At 47.8% G+C, this 27,091-nt stretch overlaps 1 protein-coding gene across 6 annotated transcripts in view; it reads right to left on the reverse strand.

Moving 5' to 3' along the window:
• The window catches only part of LOC106744256 (POU domain, class 6, transcription factor 1), a 135,535-nt gene that overhangs the window by 7,029 nt on the left and 101,415 nt on the right, over window positions 1-27,091 (reverse strand). For 3 of the 6 annotated variants that reach the window (XM_014618873.1, XM_014618871.1, XM_014618877.1), the window contains 9 exons: window positions 14,086-14,260; window positions 13,839-14,012; window positions 13,446-13,637; window positions 11,371-11,532; window positions 8,406-8,659; window positions 7,381-7,597; window positions 3,928-4,108; window positions 3,059-3,115; window positions 1,953-2,036 (listed from right to left, as the gene is read on the reverse strand). In XM_014618873.1, coding sequence (XP_014474359.1) covers window positions 1,953-2,036; window positions 3,059-3,115; window positions 3,928-4,108; window positions 7,381-7,597; window positions 8,406-8,659; window positions 11,371-11,532; window positions 13,446-13,637; window positions 13,839-14,012; window positions 14,086-14,260 — 1,496 coding nt within the window. The remainder of the gene's footprint in view (window positions 1-1,952; window positions 2,037-3,058; window positions 3,116-3,927; window positions 4,109-7,380; window positions 7,598-8,405; window positions 8,660-11,370; window positions 11,533-13,445; window positions 13,638-13,838; window positions 14,013-14,085; window positions 14,261-27,091) is intronic. The other 3 variants (XM_014618874.1, XM_014618872.1, XM_014618875.1) reach the window with 2 other exon arrangements.

The raw sequence follows: 27,091 nt of genomic DNA on the forward strand, positions 1-27,091 counted from the left end.
CTCTGTAAAACTCAAAACTATAATATCTATGTATACACTGTATGTGTGTAGATGAACATACTTATAAATATTTAAGTAAAAGCATATAAGAAAAGTTTCTAAGTCTCACAGATTCAGTGCCAGCCGAACAAAGCAGCAAAAAATAAGTGTGCCAACGAAAGGTTAAAACGGGAACTTTGCGAACGTATGTGGATTCGTTTACTCGTATCCTGGCGTTTGCTCGTTGCGCTAAACGCAACGGCCGGATCGCTGCGTTAGTTTCAGCACGGGGATCGCGTACAATGCTATCTCTCGGGCCGAGAATTATGTCGCTATATTTAGCGTCAAATGGCTAACTGAGTGCGAGCTTTAATATTTAGCTCCTCTCCCTATCTCTCTTTCGCGCGCGGGCGTGTGCATAACACGCATAACAAGGATCGCACGCTAATTAAGCAATAATGATACCGACAGAGATCGGCGCGCGACAATGACCGAACGACGATAGCACACCGTCCAACTGATAAATTTTAGTTAACATCGGGAAAACGTCTCGCGGTATAAAAAGTTCGTCAACGCTCGGCGTTGCGACGTCGAAAACGTACCGCGGCCCATTTTAGCCGCGGCGCGATCACGCGGGTTTCTGATTAGCTCGCGGTGCAAGATTCATTAGATTTTATCGGCTCATAAAATTTACACCTGGCGGATACGTTAGCCTCGGGCTTGAGATTCTTGGAGAAGATCGAGGCGAGGCGAGGCAACGAGACGAAACGACGACGACGACGATGATAGGACGCGGCGCGATTAGATCTGGAGTCCCTCAAATAAGACCCCGGACATTTCCAACTTCTTATTGATTGGTCTAGTTTTGACGAAAAATTACGGAATTGAGGAATGTCAAATAAGGGGACTCCATCTGGAACAAATCGTTATCCTAAGATGAGAGATGAATAATAATAAAATAACGGGGAATATGCATTTTTCAGAAACCGATAAATATTATCGGTATATAATAAGACGAACTTGCACTTGTATTTTTACCACCTGGTACACAACAATTAGTCGTTCTTTCGCCAGATTCTACCGAGCCCGAAACAAAACATTAATGGAGTTTTCTTTGTAGAGATTAACTCGATATATTGACCAGACACCCTCCACAGACAGGAACATTCTGATAACGAGCCAGACGCGATTTTTAATCCGGCCGAAAAACATACGTGTCAAGTGAAACATGTCGAGACTCTCACTCGAGGGAGTCCAGGTAGATCCGTGGCGACGCACACGCGAAGTCGTCGTCGGTGGCCGCATTGCCGCGTTGCCGCCGCGAGCGAGTAGCCGCGGCGGCAACGCACTCGATCGCGCGCGCGGTAACGGTTTCTCTCCCATTCTAATTAACATTCCGCGTATTTATTAGACGCGGATCCGCAATTAATCAGGCGGATTCAATTAGCGAATTACCAATTAGCACGCACGCGTTCGCACGCTCTCGGGGCCGACGCCGCGGACGCGAAGTCGGGGCCGATCGCGAAATAATCGTGTATCAGAAATACGGCGTTAGGATGCGACGCGTAATCGAGGGACTCGCGACCGAGGGGGAATTCCAGTCGTTTCTCAAATTAATTGCAGGGTGCTTGCATGTGCGGCGTCGCGCAGAACGCGTTGCGCTCGTGATATACTTTCGACGTAAGAACGCGCGTACGCATCCGTTTTGAAAAGACGGTCTTCCCACCACATTTATTTCCCACCGAAATTTACTTCACTCGCCTCGACCGATTAAAAGAAATACGACAAGTACTCGTGCTGCTACCTGTTTCTCTCTCGATACCTGTGCCGTTCGTTACGATCGCTTTAATTCACTTCGCTCGCGTTACTCGAAACGATAACGGAATCGCTTCTTCTTTCCTTTCCGACGAAATACGCCCGCGGCGAAATGATCTCCCCCGATAATTCATAAGTGTCGTAAGAGTATTACTCACCTCTCTTCCGCCTCCTTCATCCACCTCTCGAGAACGGGCTTAATTTTCTGCGCGCTTTTCGGCGTAATGTCCAGCTTTTCGAATCTAAAGTCAAGAACAGGGCTTGATCCAGTTTTTCCGCATTCCTTATCTCACAGGTAGATTGATAAAGACGACGTAGGGGAAACGAACACGCCGAGAGAGGACGACAAGGACGTAAAACAGATGAAGTACCCAACCGCGAGTGCTAACGCACTACGCGCAATCGTGCCGGGGTACTTCGTTAATCGCGAAAGAGTACGTTCGAGATCCTCGAATGTTTGCTCTCCGCCCTTACGTCTTTGTCCCACTATATAAAGGAGCACTAAGGCATGCATTGATTCAATAACAGGACATTGACAATGCGTGCATGCTTTAAGGTTTGGTGATGCCGTGTATGATGTTGCCAACGCACTGCGCGAGCGCTCTGTCGCACGGACACGAGCCAAGTATTCACTTTCCGTGACGTTTCCCGACGATCGTGATGATCGCGATCCCAGAGGGATATCTCGAGCCTTGAACGCGGCGCGCGTGTGAAAATCGCGCGCGTTCGGCGGCTTTCCATTCCGTTTCGTTCTTTTTTTTTTTTTTATTCTTAGAGCGCGTTGGCGACATCATGCCCAAGTTTGCCAATGCCCTGGCTCGAAGAGAGTTAATTTTACAAGTGCTCCTTTCGCATCTCTTTTCCGAACGAAATTAGAAATTAGTGAGAGTGCTTGCAGCTATACCCAAATATGCCCGTCGGCTCGAAAACGGGAGGGGATCGATTTGCAAACCGGACGAGCGCAAAGTGACGGGGGCGGGAGAGAGAGGAGGCGTGAAAGACATGTTATCGATATAGAAAATCGGATCGTCCGTCTGACTTTTGTGCGATCTGCGCAACTCGCCGAATTCAACAAGGACCGTTCGTTCCGTGACTCTATCCTTCTTTTTTCTCTCTTTTGTTCTCAAGGGTCCTTCTCTCACGACCGTCGAGAAGTTCGCGCCCGATTTTCCTACGTGTTGGGTATAACTGCGGTTTTTTCTTCGAGGATTTTAGAGTTTTCGATTTTTAGGTGAATTAAGTAGCATGAGGGGTGTGAACGTACGTAGCTTGCTGCTGAGAGGCAATCTGCGAGGCAGCGTACATCTGGGTAGCCAGGGCACTGGGGAACAATCACCAATGCTTATGTTAGTCGATACGATAAGAACTCTAAGAGGTATAAACATTTTCTCGGCTTGCTACCACGGTGGTTCCCACACGCGTCTCGGAGACACCCTCGATCGGAGGTAACGGATCGCGTGAATGGCGCGACACTCTTTGGAAAGCCCGCGTCGATGAAGCGTTTAGCCTCGCTTATTTCTCGTGAATGTTATAATTAACGAGCGCGGACAGGGATTTCTGCGAATGCGCGAACGAAGTGGCTCCCCTATTCGCGGCTTTTAATATGTTTGAAACCGAGGTTAGATTAAATATACGCGACGTATAAATCAGGAACCATCGTGGTGGATTACGGTATAAGTATAAATTCATTATACGGTGTTTCTCAAGATAGAATGATAAAACGCGGCTGTGGAAGCTACGTATCGGAACTTTTCGAGACCTTGGACGAATTGAAGCGTCGACACGTGGAAATGTAATTTTGCTGATCACTCGATCATCACACGAGGAGAAAAGAGCAAAAAAAGAAGAAAAAATAGGAGCTAGTAAAACTGCTTCGAAATGTTCTCGCGAGTCTTATTTGATCGTACGACGAGTCGTTGCCGAATCTCGTCCCTGACAGAAAGTGCTCCGAAGTGAAGGCATCGAGTACGAGTAACCGTCGTTTTTGCTGCTCCGAGACAAAATTCCAACCCTTTCTACGCCATTTCCAGTGACCTGGCACACTGTCGTTTTACACTCTACCATATTATTGAATTCTCATTAGCGACGTCCGTTTGCGCGAGGAGAACGGGACGGGCGCAGCGATGAACTAACCTGCATATGGCACTTTGGCTGTACGCCGGTCCCTCGGTGACGCTCAGGGCCTGCCCGACTTGGGTCTGTGTCAGACCCAGAGACAGTCTGCGTAGTTTAAACACCTTGGCGAACTCCTTGATCTCGTCCAAATTGATCCCATCGACCACGTTGTTAGTGGCCTCGTTAATCGTTGGCTGGTCTGTAAAAGAAACTCACGCTATGTGCCGTGGCAGGTGTTTGTTCGCGCTTACAACAAATGAAAAAATAACAATGAGTGAATGGGACAAAGAGTGAATCGTTTTTGGAAGAGAGTTTAAATAAACGTGATGCTTTCGAGGTCAATACGAGCCCGCCGGCGCAGATGTTCCCGCGTAATATTCTTCGGAATTATTCCAAGTCGGGACTTCAACCCTTACTCGGATCCTCTTCGGTCGAGATACGCGGGCGATAATTCACAGAAGTATTCGGGGCGATATCACGCGAGAACATCCGTGTTTGCCAGCTTCAGTCGACCTCAAAGCCTATATTTATTTAAAAAATGAAAAGAGAGAACTACTTTCTCAAGCAGTTTCTACCTATCTCTGTACGGAGTAAATGAAGCCGATGTCAAACGCTAATATTAGCATATCAGCCGTAGAGTCCTAGATATCAGTAGAGAAGCGTTATGGAAAAATCGGCTCGATTGGATATATGAATCACACGAGCTAGACGCCATTTTGTCCAGCGGTCGCGACTAAGGATGACTTTCACCAAACCGATTAAGCTAATCGACGATTTAAGGTTTCTATCAGTCTCGAGTATAACCTAATCTATCTCGCTGAAGCGAGAATAGAAATGATTCACTTTTCAGTTATTATCGTACGGCGAGCTATAGAACTGGAAATTGCTGTTGGCGATTCTTATGATTCATAGATTAGCCTAATAGAAATGTATGCAGATTTTTTCTTAGACATCCCATCCAGTTACCATCTAGTATTAATATATTCTCATTAATTGCAATACTGCGTAGGAAATAGACCAGGAACTCGACAGAGATTGATTCAGAATTACTTCCAGAGCAAAACTGTTTATTTTGCAGTAGGCTTGCTCATTAATCAATTGAATAGTTCTCTGCCCACTTATTCTTCTGTTTTCAGTAAGTCAATTCGGATCTCGCGCGTCTTTTTCTGCGCAGCATCCAGCAGGAAAAGCGTTACATTTCAGTTGGAATCCCAAGTAATTTCGCTCCCCAGTTACCAGACCGAAATTAATATAACCGTCCGGTTAATATAACCGCTGAAAAAGTGCATGAAATATCTATCAGGGTGTCACTTGGACTAATTATAAAGGTTGACCTCTCGACGAAATCAACCCCTCTCCTTTATTCATCATTTGCCGCGAGTATTACGCGGCTACTGGAAGCTCGCTTGCTCCAAATAAGACGGCGACTTGCGCTATATCGGGTCCAATCCGAGCCTCTCGATTTACAACCGGGACTCTACTCGACCGCTGTTGGAATTACTCTCGCGCGGCGAATTCCGTCCGGTTGGACACGGATTACGCGAATCGCGAACCGGCTGCGGAAACGACACCGCTCGCGGAACGAGAGGTGAAGTATTCGCGGTTCGCAGGGGTTAATGCGATAAGCACCGCCGTCGTCGCATCCCCGCGCGATCAGTTTTATAGAGACTCTAATGGCGCATTTTGAGGAAGGTAGGGATCCACCCGGCGGTCGTTCGCGCGCACGTTTCAATCGATTCGTCGGAACGCACCGGCGAGAAGGCCGTCTAATGACATCAGGCGGCTTCGTTAAAAGCAGCTCGAGCTGCGCGCCGATTTCTCTCGTAAATCTGTCACCCCGCGAATGTATATACGCACGCAATAGCGGTGCCCACTCCGCGTAATCTCGACCAGTCCGCCTGGTTTCTGCGCCGCGCAATAAACCGCAACAAATCCTTCTTTCGCGCGACGGTGCGCGTTCCTCGTGATCGTTAATTTTCAATCGCGACAATTCTTCGGGCAAGAAGCCGCGAGAACAGACGTTTCAAGCGACTCTGAGTCGAGTGAGCAGACGCGCGAACGTCGCGGAGCGAATTTCCAAGGACGCTCGACCGTGATTGCGGTTTTAGCGGCTGCCGGAGTTTCCCGCGGACGAAGCGACGGCACTTCTTCGCTCGCCCTGCCGCAAAAATCCCCCGTTTCGCCGAATTACCCACCCTGTTCTCGCGCGCAAATGACGCCGAAGCTAGAGTATAACAAGCCTGTAATGTATAATATAATATATAAATGTTTATAATACAGTGACCGTACGTCTGATTTCCGATTGGCCCGAAGTGCGTTCAGAGGGAAATGAGTTCGTGCGTTGTCGCACGCTGTGATGAACGATTATCTTATTGCGACATTCATCACGACTGCGAACATCCGGTTTCCAGCCAAACATGGCGGCCCGTACTCTTATTACAGGGTACTCTGTCCGACTTTTTCCGCTGTAATCGTGACTTCGCTTCCCGATCTCACGCGGGATCACCGAGATTCTATCGCGGACGGGTTAACAAAGGCAGATATTTATGAAGTAATGGCCACCACAGCTGGCTCGGACAATTGAGAATCGTTAGGCGTTCACGCGCCGGAATGATTATTCCATCGCGACGGCATGACGAAGTGCCGGTCCGTCGCGCGATGATTGTGAATTATTGAAATTATTGTCGGCCAACACGCGGAGGTTACGCGCGCCGCTGGAATCTTTATGGCTTCCTAGAAGGCGGCGAGGAACGAACTAATGCCCCGTAATGAGCCCGGTGTTGTGCGATATCCTATTAGATCCTATCAAGCGCGGACGGCGCGCGATCGATGCATGAGCGCGCTCGTTCGAAATGTTATTATATCTGCCGTCGCGCGCGCGCGGCTCTCGGCCGCGCGTTAAACATTAAATCGTTTCCTCCGCCGGGACGGACAATGGCGACAATTCGCTGCCGCGTCGGAGAGAGAGAGAGAGAGAGAGCGATGGAAAGCCCGCTCCGGATCGCGGTGGAACGGCGCGTATTTTTTTTAATCAACCGCACACGTCCGCGAATTCGCGATCCGAGCGTCGATGTCCCGCGTCTTGTCGAAAATATCCGCAGAATGCCGCGACGGCCGGGCAGCGTGGAAATGAGGGACGCGCTTTTGCATGTGGTAATTGCTTCTTTAAAAGTGATCATTATGCATGCAATCACTTGTCGTGCTGCGTATAGGCAAGATAGATGATTGCGTTATAGGAAGACGGTGTCTCTCCCGCGAGAGAGAATTGTAATTAAAAGCTGTCAGGGAGAGTAAAACGCGGCTACCTTCGAGGAGGCTCGATTATCATTTTCGCACGGGCAAAGCAGCCCCGCGAGAACGAGAGGGGACTCGGCGGGTGATTCCGGACCCCTCCCTCTCAATCCGTCTCTCATTGACTAATATCTCGGGATGGAGGGCGGACGAAATAAATCAAGCGTATGTATGTCTTACTCGGTGAATCGTTCAAGAGATCATCCTCGTCCTCCTTCGGACTGTGCATACTGCTAGGGGACGCCTTTACTCCGGCGCCGCCAGGTCCGTGCGTCGTCGTGATAGTAATCTCGCCGTTACTGGCGGCCAATCTGTTCAAAGCGGACGCCGCGGACACCACGGATTCGTTCAAAGGCGACGACTGCTCCGGCCTCTCTCTGTGATGTTTTTCCGCCGGCTGTGAACGATACGGCAAGCAAGGAGAGGCGGACGGATTAGTAGCTCACCGGGAAACGACAATGCCTCCTCCGCCACGCCAATTATGCACTTAATAATGAGACGGAATCGCGGACCGGGACACTTTAGAGTCTAATTAGCGGAAGGAATGCCGCCGGCGCGGAATACTTTCTTAACGAGATCGCCCGCTATCGGCGAATTATTCAGGTTACCCCGCCGATCGCGGCCCCTCCGCCGCGAGATCCGATGCGGAAATCGGCCTGGGCGTTGTTGAAAAAAGTACCGCCGACGCCAAGGACAACGGAGGTGCGTGCCCGACGGCATCCGATTCCGCCGACTGGCTTGTGATCGCGCGCGGTGGTCGCGAAGGCGCGCGGATACACGTCGGGACGATGTGCGAAATGCGTGCGGTCTCCGTAACAATACAACAATATGCGTGTTATCACGGAAATACGAAGTTTATTGTAAAAGAAAAATATTGCTTTTTCAACAAATAGCGATATGTCTATCAATTTTGTGATAACACGGCACGAAAAATTCCGCTATTGATGTGTTTTCGTGTTTGCGAAAACACGCAAAGTTACTTAATTACCCGGGCGCCGAATAATGCGCGGAAGAAAAACAACACGTTGGAAAAAAGAAGAGATATACGTATGTATTCGATTCGTTTCTTTGTCGTCGGTGAAAAAAATAATTTGTTACAGCTTCGGAAACGCGTTACACCCGCGCGCCCGCCCGTTGTGCCGTGTTGTGCACGCACGTTCACACGTGGAGAATATTTCGACGACGTCGGGATCGGTCATACGTACTGTGTAATGATTCATATGCGAGGTGTGTCGGTGGCTGTGCTGCTGAGGCGATGTCGTTAGAAGCGGTTGCTGGGAAGCCTGTACGGCCTGCACGGCTTGCGCCGCTTGTGCCTGCGCCGCTTGGGCAGCCTGAAGTAGTTGCTGAGGCTGCATCGCGCTGAGAAGTTGTTGGCTCGCCGAGCTATTGCTCAGAAGATGCGGCAAAGCGGCAGGGTTCAGTCCTAATCCCGATGCCAGGCTGGGGCTCGTGGGAACTGATACAGGGACAAGTAAATGCAAATAGTACGACATCCGATGCTGTGTCTAATCACGAGCTTTTGGTAAACAGAACAGTCGTAAGTGTCTTAACGCATCCGCTTGCTTTTCGAAAAGAAAAGTGTCGTCGTGAACGTTTGGAAATTCCCGAAAAAAAAAAACAAGCGCTTCGAGCAGCCCGTTTCGCGAAGAGAATAATCGTTATCGCGCGCCGACTTCGAAGATCGAAGGTAACTGTTCCGCTAAAAAAAATCACGACGCAATCGATCTGAATCTTTAATGTAGTCGGTCCGTCAAACTATTTTCTTAATCCTTTTAAATTTTAGCCGCGTGTTGATGAAAGTTCTTATCTACACATCTTTAAAGTTAGAAAACGATTGACCATTTGGAGATAGAATAAAAAAGAAATGCAAAATATTTCAATAATCGAAACAACATAATATGTAATTATTACTGCTGTTATACATTGAAATGTTATGCGAATATATATTCTACATATCTACAGTAACCGTTATCGCGTATTATGAGAAAGTACAAAGAGAGTACGTGTTGCGTAGACGTATCACGCGAAAGAACAGCACGCGTATGAAGGGTTTTCCATCTATTTTTCGATTTGTCCGTCTTTCGGAATATGACTTTGATGTACATGGTTAAATTCGGCATAAAATACCCCTTTCATTTAGTCGAAAAAAATTTTTTGATTACAAAAAAAAGAAGCGAGTGGCGGAGTATGTTAACAATTATAACATTTTTTTAAATTTGTAAACATTATTTTAAAGTACTCTTGAAACTATCAGATTTTTATTCGAAAAATTTTTCTATCTTTCATAGCTTCGACGATATTCGCTCTGAAAACCCAATTTTTTTGCCAAGGGGTGTTCCACCCCCCTAAAAGTGTGTATGAGCATGTATAAAAATTGCGTATTTTAGCTCTGTTTTAGCTTGGATTTCAAGATTACAAATTCATCAAAATCGAGAGAGAACGCTTCCGTGTTTTCTTAATATTTCTGGGACAAAACCTAATCTATTCTTTTTACGTTTGGGAGAAAACAAAAGATATTAAAGGTACACCCGCGGTTTTCCGCGACTATTTACTTTTTGATGTATTCGGATGCTACTCTTTCATTTTGTTCAAAACAACATTACAAGGATAGACCCCGAAATACCATTAAATCTTCCGAATTTGACATCGAAAACGCAAAAAACATGCATTACTCAATGTTATATTCGGAACCGTAAATCTACGTAAATGACAATACAATTCTCTAAAACGTTTCTACATACCTTCATCGAAACAATTTGTCAAAAAGTAGTTTGCGGAGCTACTCGGAGGCTCTAAAAACTATTATCGAAAAATCGTATTTCAGAAAGAGCCGGGAATCGATAAGTATATATAAGTATATCGTGAACGACGTCCAAGTTGTAACTAAGCGGACTGCTCATGTTATCGCGATTTATTATTTCTCCCGAATCCATTAGAGTATCTCGGACGATCATCTATTAGGTTGGTGCATATGAAATGTCGGATTCTTAAGTGATTGTATAAAACTGTATATCTTTCTTCAAAAGCTGTTTATTCAATCAAAGTATGCTCCATTCGCTTCAATACACTTCTCCCAACGAGATTTTAAAGCGTAGATGCCTGTCTTAAAAAAATTTTGGTCTTTAGAATTAATAAACTCTGATATCGAGTTTTTTAGACTGTCTTCATTTTCATGGTGTTTGCCTCTTAAAAACAGCTCTAAATGCTTGAAAAAATGAAAATCGGTCGGCGAGAGATCCGGTGAATATGGTGGATGCTGCAAAACTTCATATTCCAGTTCGTTCAGTTTCGCAATTGTTTTGTGCGATGTGTGCGGCCGAGCGTTGTCATGGAGCAGTAGCGGGCCATGCCGATTCACAAGCGATGGGAGTACAATTTGGTGTCTCAATATCGTTGTATGGTCAACTTTCATCCTGATAGCAAGTTCCCTCGTGGATACGGCTGGATCCGCTTCCACTAGAGCCTTCAGGTCATCATTATTCACAGACGTTTTGGGTCTTCCGCGCGGCTCATTTTGCAGTGAAAAATCGCCAGTCCGAAATTTTTCGAACCAACGCTGCACTTTCCGATTGTTAACCGTATTCTCCCCAAACGCTTGGTTTATGTTGCGTGCAGCTTTTGCAGCACTATTACCAAGTTTGTACTCATATAAGAAAATGACGCGAATGTCGGCAGAATTCATATCGGTAATAAACTCAAAAGAAATAAAAAAGGGAAGACCTTCGAGAAAACCTATTTTGTTGAAATGAGTCTCTGGCAATGGACAATACGAGTATGAATGAGGTTATGCCAAATACAAAAGTATAACGAAAACAGGGAGGAAAACGTCCGCATGTAAAGAGAATGCGACATTTCATACGCACCAACCTAATATATAAAGTGGAAATACGATTTTGAGAAAATCGACATTTGACCAACTTTTAGAGTCCAATATTACCCCCGGTGTAGCGACGGATGGTGCGATGACTTTCCGGCGACGAATTCTCGTGTGTTCAACATGAGATACTACATTTAGCGACTGTTTTTCGTGGTTATCGCGAGCTCTACGTGGGGAAGGTTGTAAAAGGTCGCACTTGCCGGCCGTTGGCGCAAAGAAAGACGCTAATTGCGACGCATCTCAGTGCTCTCTTATAATTATACGAGTGAACTGGTTAACGCTGAACTTACCGTTGCTCGTGGGCGTGTTGAGCATGTTTTGCGGTTGAGCTAGGGATTGAAGGTTGGCCAGCGTCGTGGAAACTACCTGTCCATTACTCAGCGCCAAGTTCACCATCTGATTGTTCGTGACGTGACTGACCGGTATGGTCAGGATGGTCTGGGTAGCGATGCCTGGGGAAACGAGAAGCATTTTTCAAGACGACACGTCTCGCTCTCTCCGAGGCGGATCGCGCACCACCGGATTCGTACGCAGGGAGAGGGGGTGGGAGGGCCGCAGGGATAAGAGGGAATTAATCGGCGGATTCTCAAGCGCTGCATAATTGTATCTCGAATCAATAGTACTTCGTTTCCATTATGAATATAGTCCACGCGTCGTTGATCCAGGATGGGTAGTAAAGTTATCAGAGTCTCATAGAGGGATTATTAGGCAACCCATAGGGCAGGTAACCTCGCAGGCTAGCGTAGTTGGCAAACTATTATCGTCATCTTAATAGTGGGTACAGGTACTGGCACTGGACTACGCTGCGAGAAGGACGCCTAATCATACTTAGAATAGTTTCGGGATTACCTCCAGCTCCGCTAATCTGATTACCCTGTACACGCGCTTAATATGATTACTGATCATGAGTACGTACCCGTGTTGCCACCTACAGCTAAGCTAAGCAAATCCCGTATTCCGAACAGCCATAAAAGTTTCACGTTCTGAGGTAAGGTCAACCGACAATCCGATTAATGCTCACAGTTCAAACGTTACCGGACGATAACACCTTGTCGTGGCTTTCGCTTTTCGCTCGCGACCTGACGCTCTCGCGTCACTTAAATCACCGAATTTCACGGCTCGAGATATTATATCACCGTTCGGCCCTCACGTTTACTCGACATCGCCCGTTAGAGGTAAACGAGAACTTTCCCACCTTCCCTCTCTTTCCGACTTTTATGAATATCGGAAATTTATTTATATCGAATGTAAAGAAAGCTCCGAGGGATGTTATTTCTGTTCCTGACGATTCGGACGTGCATGACCTCCCACGGCGTGTATTTCCATCTCCGCCGTTTCTTCGGTCCTTAATCGCGTTCGCGCAACGGATGAAATCTCGGGGGCCGGCTGGTATATCGTTTTGAAATAAAGCTACGGGACATTCCGGCGAACAATGATTTCTATGAACGACAACCTATTGACCGCGCTCTCTCGAGCGCTCCTCGAGCTCATCCTCGCCGACACTCGATGTCTATCAGAGACCAATCGAGCGTTAGTCAGTTACCATCGATTGAGTCGAAAAGCAGTGCAAACATTATTTGCCGCCACGTAACTCGTCATCCTACCGCGGCCGGTCCATATCCACGAACTTCAATCCACTTAGGCGGAATCCCGAAGTTCTCCTTCTGCTTGCCGCCCTCTACCTCCGCCTACACCATGCTCTATCTCCTTCTCTTTCCCTCTCCTCCTCCTCCCCCTCTCCCCGTTCTCTCTCTCTCTCATTGCCAGAATAGGAACCCAACTTGGTAGAAACGAAGTTAGCGCGGACCGCAATCGATATAATAGCGGCCGAATCCGCGATGTCCAGCCAGTGAGTGCTAGGGTTAGGGAGTATGGGAGGGGGAGGCGGACCCGAGAAAGGAGGCAGGGAGATGGGGTGAGATTCGTGGGCTTGGAAAGGGGTAGTGAGACGTTAATTATACATTGAAATTAGTTGCAGAGTTTGCCCTGTGCTCGCCGAGGCAGTCTAGGACCACTAAGTATGGACGACGGGCCGGCCTTAGTCCAAGCTGGTCAGAGATAGTCGATATTATATTATATATCGGCACATCTTGATTGCACAACATTATGCGCGGGCACAGCGTGTGCGGGACTGGTGCGCTCGGTGGTGCGAGCGCACAATCATTTCGCCCATGGAAATCCGCCGATGGAACATCGCGGTGGGAAGTTGTAATTTCGCAGATTGTCCATCGGCCCCCGGCCAAAATGGACGGGCATTTCGACAAGTCCGCGTTAAGATGGTAATATATGTGGCGGGGAGAATCATACTATATGTACGCCGCGTTCGGGGGAGCGCGGAAATTGTACGTCGCGCTCGGCGACTTACCTTGTGAAGTGGGGATAAGAAGCTGAGCCCCTTGAATGCCCTGAACCAATTGACCGGACGTTAGGATGAATTGAGGCATCGCGACCGGTTGCGGTTGAGATAATAGCTGAGGTAACGTCGCCATTGGGGCCGAACTAGGTGGCAGAAGATGGGGGGCCGCCGTCGTACTCGAGGCTGTTGGTACCGTTCCGCCTGCGAGTAAGAAATAGCGACGATTTCGCCGCGTTCGATCACTCTTCCCGAGATCGCGACCGCCTCTCGCGTCGATTCACGATTCTGATTTAAGCCGGTTTATCGATATCGTTGTTATATTTTTGTTCTCGCATTATCGTACTTATCATTACTCTATCGAAATTCTTTCATTGTACGGTTCGTAATCGCCGAGATTTTTACCTGACGAGCTGACAGTTAGGTTCAAGGGAGTGTTGATCAACTGATTGTTAGTCAATCCCGCTGTCATTCCTTGAAGGCCGGCGGCCAGCGACGCGACTTGTGGAAGATTTTGAAGATTCGCCAGGTTCTGCAAATTCTGTAGCGTCACCATGCCGGCCACTGCGCATAAAGCAGCTACGGTAAAGAACAATGTCTCTCGTTCAAGCAACGGCCGTGTGTAATTTCGAGCTATTTCTCGCGCACTCACTCGTTCCGTTTAGATGAGCCTGCGCTACCGCCGCGCGCTTCGCTTGATGAAGATTTTCGGGTGACGGGCTCCGTCGTCTCTTCCGTGAATTCTTCATATCGTCCATCATCATTTGGTGCTCGTGGAGTGCACCTGTCGCCGGCTCCGGACTTCCGGCGCTACTCCTATCGCTATCCTGCAACAAATATACAAGTCCTGGTCAGGAATCGGATCGAGCCACCCGCAGTTCACACAATATGTACGAAAATTGTTTAAAAAAAGAAGGAACTCGATCAATGCGCGGGAAAAAAGTTTGTATTAACTAGAACAATCAGACGCATTTTGGTTGAAGGGAACAGAATTTCTGGCTGTAAGAAGCACACTTGGATGATAAGAGCCAGAAATTCTGTTTCCTTCGATTAGAACGAAGAATTTGGTCGTCGCCTTTCTGGTTGATGCAACCAGATTTGTTTTTTTCCCTGTAGAACTCATGACGTTGCGTCGATTAATCGAAGACGTATTATCGCGCTGGCAACCGAATTACGTCGCAAATTATTTTCGAGAGACCGCATACGTGACTGGCTCTTCGAAATAGAACGGCGCGGGTTATTCTTTCTCTCGCAAAAATCAATCGGACGGCCATGCAAAGGTTTTAGCGCAAGCTAGCAATCATTCCTGCCGAAACGCTCAATTATACGCGCGTGGTTCGTTAACGTACCACGCTTTTTATTGCGGCGGCACGTTTAACGCCGAAAATTGATTAATAATCATTCACGGTCTAGCTGCTACACGTTAAAATATTTCATTTCAGGGCGATGGAAGCGAGAAACAAACAATGACGGGATACGTGGAGTAGAAGAAGTAAATTAGTAACGATAATTATTGCAATATATTACAAGGAACGATGAAACGCGTATCGCTTGCGCATCGATGTACATTGCATGCCGCGTCTGTTGCATTTTAGATAGGGGAGACCGAGGCTAGTTAGCCAAAGGGGTAAGGTGGCTAATTGATTATTTCTCTTGTTTTCTAACGCGTTATAGAATCGAGCAAGCAGAGATTTCAAACACGTCAAAGATGGTTATGAAATCCTTACTTGCTCGATTCTGTAACCTGTTAGAAAACAACAGAAATAATCAATCAGCCAACTTACCCCTTCAGCTAACTAGCCCCGTTCTCCCTTACCGCGTATAATCGGCAATTTTCGCCTCTCACTCTAGAGACAAATTTCTAAGCAATTTCAAGCGCATATATCGATCACAGAGATATACCCGTGAAAAAATATATTCGATCGTTGGAATATATTTATTACACGTCCGAAATTAGCGTGAAATTTCTTCCGGGGCTAAAGAGCACACAGTCGAAACGTGCCGTGCAGCGGGACACAACGCGATGAGTCTCGCAAAGTGCCGATAATCATCGTCGAATATTAATTTCAGTATCACTCACGCGCGACGATGAAAATCGAGCCCGTCGGTATTATTCTGATATCGGTTCTTGCCCATAAACATAATCCAGCAACGCGTGCGGGCAAAGTGATTTAGTTATTCACGCTCAATAACACATTTTTGGAATTAACTCGGTCGTCCGGCCGGCCGCTCGATTTAATCAATACTAATTCGATAGGGCAGCGCGACATACGGCGCGCCGTGACTTCCCAAAAATGTCGAGAGAAGCGACGCTACCCCAGGTAGGATTACTGTTGCGAGAAGAGAGATAGGGGGTGAAGGCGAGAATCGCTGGGCGAAAAAATGTATTAATCGCGCGTTCCCTCGTTGCTCCGCTTTCGTGCCGGCAGATATATAATTCATGCATATTTACGGAATACCGGCGGAATAATTAACGAACGCCGGCACATTAAGGCGCGCCGTACGTGTGCGCGTATAGCCGAGGTTCTTAGAAGACAATCTAAATTATAATAAATCGATGGAGTATATATGCCGTAATGCTTTACTACCACGAGTGTATATCGACGATGGTGGTGGCTGTGCTGCGGAGAGTAATGTTACCGGTGCGGCCTCTTTGCATAATGGTATGGAAATATGCCGGAACGTGTATCGCCATAGTTGGATACAGATTAAGCGTTTTAGAGCTTCGACACTCGAATAATTCAGGAAAAAGAGTTTCGGCGGGCGACTGGACCCATGAATAAATCCTTTGCAGAAGCTTCTTTGGTGGCTATCGCCTTAGCAAATGCACGACCCTTTCGACTGGGTGTTGTTATTGTTGTTTGTGCAAATGCAAAAAAAAATCTGAGCTTAACGTGGAGCAGTAGAAGATATTTTTGGATTACTTAGAAAAAAAAAAGGAAAACGGCAAAATTTTCAAGATCGGCTCTTGAGGATTATTTTTAGTTGGAAATTTTATCGGCAAAAGTAAACCTTCGAATGCACCCGAGCGTTGAAGGCTGTAATAATCATCTACTCTTCGTCCTCTTCTTATCGTTAGGGGAAACGCCGGGAGCAGATCAAACAACTCGCCGGTATTCACAAATATATTAATTATATCGGCAGACAATTTCATCATATTCAGCTCAACTCTTTTTTTTTTTTGTAAAAAGAGAATATCCTCTGGGTGCGGCTTGTAATCCCGGCTTGAATTTTCGTCAAAGTCGCACAATGGACCGCGCACGCCGCTGGTCGAGGCATTTCATTGCATAAAAAATAGATAAAGCCCGGTCGATAGGTAACGAACGAAAATAGGAGGCGTAGGGGGTACGGCAGTTCAATTTTTTTTCCACGCAAATTCGTAAACGGCTATACCGCCAGTATGGCCACCCTATATTAAATGGACGAGGCGAGGGGGATTAGTTGAATGCACAGGCTCGACCATTTTGCTTGTAAAAGTGCGTGCGATATACAGCCAGCCGTAGAAACATATGTTTACGAGCTTTCGATATTTCGCATAAATTAATCAGCGCCGCCACATCGCCGCGCATCGAACGGCGGCTCTTACGCGGGATCATCGATTTTTCAGGAATGCAGTGCCCGGAGTGTTCTTGTCAATTTTTCAGAGGAAATAAGTCTCTATTTTTCTGTCATTTTCGCGCGAGCACAATGCGAGATTTGTTATTATCGCTTCTGAGTTGATTTCTCGATAACACCTTCGATACTTCTCCATTATTTTACGGGATGAAAAAATACAATTATCACTATTTTGATTGCAAACACTACTTTGATTAAAAACACAAAAGTAACTATTTTTTAGACTTTCCCCGAGTCGAAATTTTAGTTCTACATTAAATCTAGTTATTTACACATTAGGTCCTCAGTTAGAGAAAACGATAATGAATTTCCATTTGTAATATCAAAGAAGCACGATAGAAGATCTTTGAAGATTTAACGTAGAATTAACTAGACTTAATGTAGAACTAAAATTTCGACTCGGGTCGAAGCTGCCCCACTTAGAAAAAAAGAAACGTTGCCGCCGTAAGATAGCCATTTCTGTACCGTGTAATTTCTCATTTAACAAATGAGCTCATTGAAACTGTTTGAAAATGACTCAATTAAGACTGTATTGAGCTAAGCACTTTTGTTTCATGTAATTTCCGTACGATAAATTTGTCCCTCCCGCCCTCATACCTCGAGGATATTCCACATGGCGATAGTTATCGCCCCGCCCAGTATAATTGTGCAATTCCTCATCGTATCAGGAAAGTCACACTTTCTAATTGCCACCTGATTCCTCGCTCGCATCCGAAGACCATTCGACGCTGTGTGCATCCGAGGCCGGGCGAAAAGAGCGGCCGTGTCACCCGCGCCGTTGGTCTCGCCATTGTCAGCGCTTTAAATTCCCCGGGAGAAATCGGTCGCACGGTCGATGAAAAATCGTTAGCCCTCGTCCATAGGCCATCTCGCTAATGCGAAAAACTGGGCTGGATCCTCACCCTCCCTCCCCCCCCTACCGGCCCTCTCAATCCCCGCGGTGGATCCGGGGGATGCAGGCGGTGAATACGAACGGCCAGTGGGAGGCGCGAAAAAAATACACGGTCGGCGGAAGGCGGGCGAGGAGGGCGTTCGGTTGGTCGTTGGAAATGCAACAATAAACATTACTTATCGGCGCGGGGGTCTCTCTAACAATGCGTATACGAGGAGAAGCGGCGCGGCCGGTAGCAAAGCGCAAGTTTTTTGCAATAAAGTCATTTCGAGCCGTTTGAGTTATGGGTAATTCCTGTGGAACGCCCGAGCCTGTGCGCTCTAGCTGGCTGGTACGGGTCCGGTCCATTGATTAGTATTAATGACTTAGCTGCACTCATTTCGCCCGAATAAAAGTAATTGGATTTGGCTTCGACCCCGGCGCGGACTACGCTCTGTAGTTTGGCGTCGGCGGCGTCGGGCAGCGTCGGCGGCGGCGGCGGTGGCGGCAGCGGCGGCGGCGGCGGCTGGCGGAACGAAACCCGTGGGCGCGTGTAAAAATACATTAATATCTGTTTGCGCTTAATAAACGATAGCCGCGCTGACTTCAGACTAATGGCCGTATTCCGGAATCGGTAATACGCATTTTTATGTTTCTTTCTGAAACGCCACGCCGCGCCGTGTGCCGCGCCGCGCCATTTCATCCCATCTTCGGTCGCGGCTGTTCCTGCCCCGGCGATCGATTTGTCGAGCGGAGCACCGTTCGCCGTTATGAAAATTGAGCGATTTTTTGGCAGAAAACGCCGCCAGGCTCGCGACGCTTCGCCCGCGTTAATCACACCGTGAGCTAAATCATCGCGAGATGAACAGCTCGGATTATCATGGACGTGGAGAATTTACGGTGAATTGCAAATCGATACTCGGCGACACCGGGACTTGTCTCTCTCGCGTGATCACTGAGAAACACCTTGTTGAATCTCGTGTCTGCCGCGTATTAAAAGTAATCGCGGGAACGTTCTCGGTTTGACTGTGTGCGGCGGCGGTTACGGGGATCGATCGGAGTCGATAATTACCGTGAAGTTACTCGATACGTCACCTTGCCAGCCGGGAGACGATGAATTTCCTTTACGATTAAGGATTCTAACGAATCCCGTTCTCTGCGGGGGGTTGCAATTATCACGTGGTCATTGCGAAAGGGTGTTATCGGGAGTGGAAACCCAGTGAGAGACAGTGGCAGAGGGTCTGTTCTCTTCGCAGAAAGGACAGAACAGAGACAGCTAGGAAGGTAGACAGGAATGGTTTGGCAGGGAGCAAGAGAGAAATCGTGCAAATAGTCATGTGAGAGAGAAAGGGAAAGAGAGAGAGAGAGAGAGACCGGAATAGGAGAGATAGAGATAGAGAGAGATAAAGAGAAAGGGAGATCGAGAGAGCGAGAGACAGAATCCGCTCGACCCCTCGGTTCAGGCCGCTTTGTCTGTAAGTGTAATTAGTCCAGGGTGGGGTTCCTGGGGAGTCGAGGCTCGGGGGTATAAGGGAGGGCAAAAGAAGGGGGGGTGCAGCGGAGCAGCGGGGTGGTTCATCCTGGCTTCCCTCGCCCCGTCGCCGTGCCCCACCACCGCCTTATTTATATGCAAATGAGCTTCATTTCGCGATATTAATGTTCCACCCGAGTCGGCCTGCCCCGGCGCGAAAGGGTGCGAGGATACGCGGAAAAGGGTTCGTCCTCTTGATTCGTATATGTTTACGACCGTTTCGCCGCACACGCGATGGAACGACGAGCGGGGCGAGACGTAGCGACAAAAATCACGATGATCTCGACGATGAAACGGACGACAACGGTCGATTTCGTTCGTTAGCCCGCGACAAAACGGCAATACGGCGGGGGAAGGTAGCGCGGCAACCGCAAGAGCTGACGAGGTTCCTGAAATGAAAAAAAGAAGAAAGGGAAAAAGAGTACGCGCCCCACGTTACTTCTCGAGAACGTTAAATCGCGAGCGACTGTCGCGCGGTTCTTCCGCGCGAGAATCGCGGCGGATTTTTCCGCGGAGGTGTAGTCACGACCGAGAGTCGCGAGGGCACGGCGCGTAAGTAGAGGTAGTACAGATAATGACCGATTTATCGTAACGAGTGGAGCGTGGCGGCGGGTAGACAGACCCCCGTCAAGGCCCCACCGGGGTAAATTAACAACAGACAAGCCACTTGAAACATTACCGAGGCTTCCTAGCGGAGCAAGCCGAGGGTGGGCTCGCGCCGTTGCCTTACTCAACATAAATTAAGGCCGATAGAAAGGGTAGATTGCAGAATGTTGAGTGTATAACGACCGGCGCGTTCTGCCGGTAACGGTGTCTCGAGCATCCGCGCATCGCGCGTCTTACTCTTGCGGCACACGCGAGCCCGAAAAATCTCCGTCGCTGCACGCCAACACGATTCACCCTCCGCGCGCACACACACACACACACACGAACACTCGAGCTCGGGTAAAATTTAAGCGACGGCGGCGCGACGAGCCTCCCTTCGCCGGTCCCACGTGAATCGCGTAGAACGCGGAGCATGTCGCGCACGAACGCCGTCGTCTCCACAAAGTCGTCGTCGTTCTCGCGTATAACGTCGAAACTCGCCGGGTACACCTCGCCTTACAGAGACGGATTTTCGAAACTTAACGAGCGAGCACCTCGAAACCGAGCTCGTCGGCCGGATTTATTAACACGTTGAACGTTGTCGCCGGCGTCAGTCGCGACCGACGCCGACCGCCTTATCAAGTTGGTATATAATGAATTGTAACCACGTAATTGGCTGCGAATTGAATAATACGAGGTGAGGAGAGATATATGTATCACGAATGATTTCTATCTGTCATATCTTCGGTATTTCAGTAATTCAATTATCAGTCAGACTGTCGCATAATTGATGGGAATTAGATGCGACAATCGATGAGTGTGAACCCTAGTTTAGCACTCGTCGGGCAAATTTTCACCTCCAAGCGAAAAATTAAGATCTCAATTGTCAAATCTTGAATCGTTGCACGTACAAACGTAAAGAATTCTTTTTTTAACATTAAAAGTATCGAGCGGTCATTTCCGATCGTTCTTATTTCTTCGATTAATATCCTCTTTCTCGTGTAAAAGATAGGATTCTGAAATTTTGTGATTTTCCACTAATCATTTAATAAAGGAAATGAAAAGATGATTGATGAAAAGTCATAAAATTTCAGAATCCTATCTCTTATATAAGAAAGAGGGTATTAAAAACTAAAGATTAAAAGTGATGGCTCAGTATTTCTAACGTTAAAGCGTGCGAAATTTTTTACTTCTTGCACAGAATCAATATACATTGTCTATTCATATATCTCAAAAACCACATCTATTTTAAAAATAACAGTTGCAATAAATTGTTCAAATTTACCTTCAATGCACTCAAAATTAATAATATCTGTGCATTATACATATTTATAAGCGTTTAAGTAATGCCGTATCAGAAAAGTTTCTAAGTCACACAGATCAAAAGAAGCATAAGTATGTTAACGAAGGTGTAAATCAACGATCAATCCGTCAGCCGACGAATCAACGTTGCACAAATCGAGCGTCTTATAGGCTTGAATAATTCTTCGAAGGGGCTCGTTCGTTACCCCATTTCGTATTTCATTTTATAGACCGAGTGAGTCTCGCAATTCACTTTTTACGTCGGCTCTCTCTATTGACGTTTTTCTTCTCTTCGTTTAAGCACAGTTTGATTCCTCGTACGAGCCGGGAACGATCACGCATCGTCAGCATTATAATACGCGACTCTTGCCTGACCATGTAAAGTCGAGGGAGAAAGTGACGTCGTTACGTGGAACGGCTTCCGCGGTAATGTCGCCCTCCCCCGGCCGGTCTGAGTTCCTTCGAAAAGCTTAATTACGAGTCAGCGAAATAATTCGAAATAGGAGTAAACGTTTGTGCCGGCGGTATTTGCATTTAATGGATATTAAAATGAATGACCATCGCTCATTACGAATGCCGCGGGGCGTCCGCGGTAAAATCGTGGGTAATGAAGTCGCGAAGGCGAATCTTACTTGTAAATGGATCCTTCATTATATCCAGATACAGTTCTTTGAGGAACGCGTCCTAACGACTACTGCTCGGACACCGCCGCTATAAGGAATTTATGAGAATTTCTCCCCGCAATATTGAAAATGCGCCGTAATCGCCGTTGAATACGGCAGCAGCAGCCGCCGCTGGAAATTATCCCCGCGCGGGTACGCGCTGCCGGCCGGCCTCTTTGACGAGATAATATACTTTCGAATTGGATTTTTTGCAACTGCCAAATTCGATGCGCGTTATTTAAACGGCGCATCGCCGGGAGAGATAAAAAGAATCGCTGTTTCCGAATGTATTTTCATACGTCGATACGCGAGGCAATGTATTTTCACGAAATTTCCCTCCGGTTCTTGACCGATGTTGCACCCAGCCAGCTCTCTCTCTCTCTCTCTCTCAGCGGCAATCCATTCGCCGGGTATTCTTCACGGCGGGCATCTTAATGCGCACGAGTCGTAAACCGCGCGAACGTGGTGTAAATCTATTCGTACCGTCGTTGTTTAGCTCGGTCTGCGCCCTAAGAGAGGGCGGTCGGTCGAAGCAGAAAGAGAGGGAGGATGGGGACAACGCCGGGGGGTGGCGGTTGAGTGAGAGAATCGGAGGTGGGTCGACCGATGCATGAATATACATGACCTTACCACCAACCCTTACACCGCAACGGGGCTCTGCTTACATTATTGTATATCTAATTCCGCGGATGGTTCTCAAAATTTGCCGGCCGCCGTGCCAGAACGGCGCGGTCGCTTCGCCCGGTCTACACCCGGCTGAGAATCACTGCCGGCTCACGACATTATGCAGGCAGTCTACATATTATACATTCGGACTGGGATTCAATTAAGTTTGGTTAGACCAAGTCCCGCGGCCCTCTCTCCCGCATCCGGTTTGTACTTCCTTTCTCCGACTCGCGCCTGCAGAGGTGTTCCGAATGGCGCCGCACATTTTTGGTAGACCCGACATTGTCGTCGAATATAAGATCGCGTCGCCGGAAACAAACGACGCTCTTTCGCGACGTTTCGCGTTCTTCATCTTTCGGGAGTGTGGGGGGGGTGGAGTTGGGATTTATTAGCGTGTATACCTTCGCCACGGTGGAGACACGTGTGTTGCGTGTCCGCAGTGTGTGTGCGCGCGCTAAATGATCGCGTGTGAGAAATATCTGCCTTCTAGACGTAATAACGACACGCCATAAGCTCATATCGTTAACGGTGTGTCTAAATTACGGGCAAATAGTAAGCGCAAAAAATAATTCGTCGGCTCACAGTCAAGCTTGCCTCGCGACGTTACGCAAGCGCGTGTAACGACCAATTAAAGCGACGTTTATAATCCGCATTTCGCGTCTCGTCGGAAATCCGAAAATGGCCTGAAAACGGTCGCGGGCTATTTCCTCTGAACGGGAATGTTGAGGCTCCAGAGACTGCTAAACAATTGTTCGCGTTTTATATCTGACATTCAACGAGCACATTTCGCAATGTTATCACGATTTAAATTGGCTTAAAGCGCCTTACAGGAGAACATACTTCCCATCTTATTACATATACATTATTCTATCTATAAGACGGAAATTCCGTCTTATATACGAGAACAACGGTTTTACCGTATTGAGATCTGCGAACGTTCGTCAATACTTAAGTATAATCATTTACTTGTGTTTAGAATTAATCACTTTCATACATTTTTCTTAGTTACTGACGTTACGAATTGGAATTGGTCGCCCTCGGCTCTTGAAAAGTTATCGCTGGCATCGTTTAAATCAGCAAGCAGCAGTCACTATCTCAAGTGACAAAGCGCTGCTTCTTCATCAATATCATCCTCATCTCACTCTGCGTGTTCCGTACTCACGCATTCTCTTGGCTCATCATTATTATTTTGCGATATATTACCGTACGTCAACCTTAGTTTACAATCGTGTGCTTTTCTCCCTCTCCTTAATCATACATTTCGATTGTTCTCGACGACTGACTGTCCCTTTATAATGCATTAATCAATTGTTGCTCCTGCAAAATTTCTCCTAGAGCATAATAAAATTGCTTTTAATATACTCTCTCCCTCTCTCTCCCTCTTTCGCGCGCGCGATCGCGCCCGTATGCGCGTCGCGTGCTTCGCGTCCGCCGAATGTCTCATTTCGAGAAAATCCACGACCAGCTGGCGGAGAGTTCGCCGCTGACGGGACTCGAATTACAGCCCAATTCGCCGAAACCATGATTATCCAACAGCTGACTCGTGCATGCGGCATGATCAAGTCGGTCCTCGCGACTCGCGCGGCGCACCAGCGGAGCGGGAGAGCGCGTTTGACATTTGGCGGGCGTAACCAGCCGTGGCAATAAGGTTAATTGAAATACGTCAAGTATATAGCCTAGCGCTGAGAATACTTATGCGAGCCGATCGTCGGTGCGCTCAACACGCACGCCACGCATGTACGCGCACGCACACGCTTGTGACACACTTCGATATACACTACCGGATGGATAATTAGCGGGACCACGTGGTGCAGTCACGATACGCGAAGAGACGCACGGACGAGAGCGCCGGCGAGTGCGTGAGCGCTCGTCGAAAAGGATGACGGATAGGTCGCGGAGGGTAGGGACCTACAACTTACCCTCACGTAAGGGCGAGCCGGGAAGGAGGGGGATAGATAGATAAAGAGAGAGAGAGAGAGAGAGAGTACGGGTGGTGCGCGACGGACAGAAAGGCGAAGGGACGCTGAAATAATGACGGAAAATTGCGCGCTTCCATGTTACACGGCGCGGAGCGTCGGCACTTAATTCAATTCGATTGCGATACAGTTCAATAATTCGATTAATTAAAAAATATCGCAGAGTCGCTCAGCCGGTCGCTCAGTCGGCCGGCGTCGTGGATCGCGTCCGCCGCGCGAGGATCTACGCCGGGAGCCACTCCGTGAGCGCCGCTGCTGGTTAAGAGGGCTCGTGTGTATCGATGGCGCGGAGTTAGCTAATAGCTGAAACGCACCACTCGATGTTGCCGCATCATCTGTGATTATTTGATTATGAGTATCGAGCGCGCCCAGTGTGTTTCCCAAAAGCAGTCACGCGCGCGCGGAGAGCGAGTCCGTCGGGCGCGTTCATCGGCGACTTTCGCCGCGCCCTCGACCCCCCTCTCGTCGTCACCGAGGACCGACCGACACTGACCTCCACCACGTGCACCCGAGAATCTCGGGCTGGGCGCACTTGACTCTTGAAAATCCTATTAACCGACAGTAATAGAAAACTCGTGTTTTGCGAGAGAACGAGGGGGGAGCAGGGAGGTGGTGGTGACCGCTCTTTCGTAACGAGGCCGGCATTCTTCTCGCGTCTCGGATCGTCCCGCTTCAGTTTCGCCGTCGCCTTTTCCCGTTCCCTGTAGTCGTTGCGCTCTCCAATGTGTTGAGTGTCGGTGTGTGGGCACAAAGACTCGGCTTCGAGGTATTGCGGATAATCAAAGGGGACGCGATATCGTCGTCGCGATAGTAACTTTACACGGGTGCGGGGTATGAGGGGGCGATTGTTTGTTGATCTATAAGCGATTATTGGCGCTGCAAGCGTAGCGTTTCCATGCATCGGTGAGACTGTTAGTCCGTTGTAGCGGGTGATTTAGCGATAAATATCGCGCCAGTTGAGGCCGGACTTGCACACCAGCGGGGATAACTCTTTGCGTCGGGATGAAGAAATGTCTCGGAGGGGCACACTCACCGTGCGTGTTCCGTAAAACTAGGAACATGGATCTCATGAATGTTGAATAAATCGTCGAATACGACGCCCTTTGTCGGGTATATCGAGTACAATGTTTAATTCACTGGTACATCTCTTGGCATAATATACTTTCGTCTTGAAAGATTAAGTGGAGCAGTTGAAATACATTGATATAATTAAGAATGACAGATGAAAACTCTCCGGAGATAAAATTAGTAATTGCCATTTTATGACTTTCCAAGCGGCCATTAAGGGGATAATCATTCTTTATTAATAATGTTATATTAGTAGTCAATGATGCTATGGAAAAATTATCACGGTGACCCACTTGTCGACCGTTTAAAATATCGACCTCGTTTGACCTGAATTTAAACTTTTGCCCTCGTGAAGAAGTAAGTAACTACGGTTGTTAAATTCTATTTTTTGACACGATCAGATTCAAAACGTTGTGACACACACAACAATCAATATTTGGAAACACACCCCGGCGTATTATCGCCGCTAATGTTTAATCAAAAACAAATGGCATGGTGGCTTCTATATCCGCGGATTACTTTCTATTAGCTAATTAATTACGTCGTATCGATAGCTCCCCCGCTATTCCATTAATATGATGATAACGACATAATAATATGACTGTCACGTCACGCGATGCTTACTCGACGACGACGACGGCGGCGGCGGCGGTGACTTTCTGGAAATCCGAAAACGCGTAGGTTGATCCATGACGTTAGGCTCGCCGTAGGTTAAAAAAAAAAACAGCTGACGACGGTTGCACCGTCGAGGAGCATTCGGGTATGTTATAATCCTGGCGCGGTGTCATAATGATAATAACAACGCGTTAATTAAACTCGTTGATTTATGCGCCTTTCATATTGTAATTGCTCGCCGAACTCGAGTCGAGACGCGGAAAGCGAGCGCGCAGCTACGGTCCCGGACGATCTCTCGCTCGGAGAGCTGAGATAATGCGAACGAATTAATGAGTCAAGGCGCAATTAATATCGACCACTCTCGCGCTCGCCGTCTGGTGGCAAAACCTCAACCGCCGTCTTTATTCTCGCCGCAACGGAAAAAGAAAAAAAGAAAAAAAGGGAAGAAAACGAAAAAAGAAAGGAAAGTCGTGAGAAACGAAAAGGCGAGAGCAGAAATTTTCGTAATTTCCTATGTTGTAATCATAATAGAGCAAAGGTAAGGGGGAAGGGGGGGGGGGAGAAAAGAGAGAAAGAGAAAGTGTTCATCCCTCGGCGGAAAGTGCGAGTCGCTCCGCGGTGCAAATTGCGTATTCTCTTTTCGCTGCCCAATTCAGCTCAAGAGTCTCGAATACAATTCGTTACGATTTAACGTTTGCCGCGGGGCGACGGGGGCAACGGAGGAGGGGGGGGGGGACGAGCGGGGGGACGCCAATCGCTTATTTACA

This window comes from Dinoponera quadriceps, unplaced genomic scaffold, assembly GCF_001313825.1.
Source record: "Dinoponera quadriceps isolate SergipeBrazil2010 unplaced genomic scaffold, ASM131382v1 scaffold707, whole genome shotgun sequence".
In the NCBI taxonomy this organism is placed as follows: domain Eukaryota; kingdom Metazoa; phylum Arthropoda; class Insecta; order Hymenoptera; family Formicidae; genus Dinoponera; species Dinoponera quadriceps.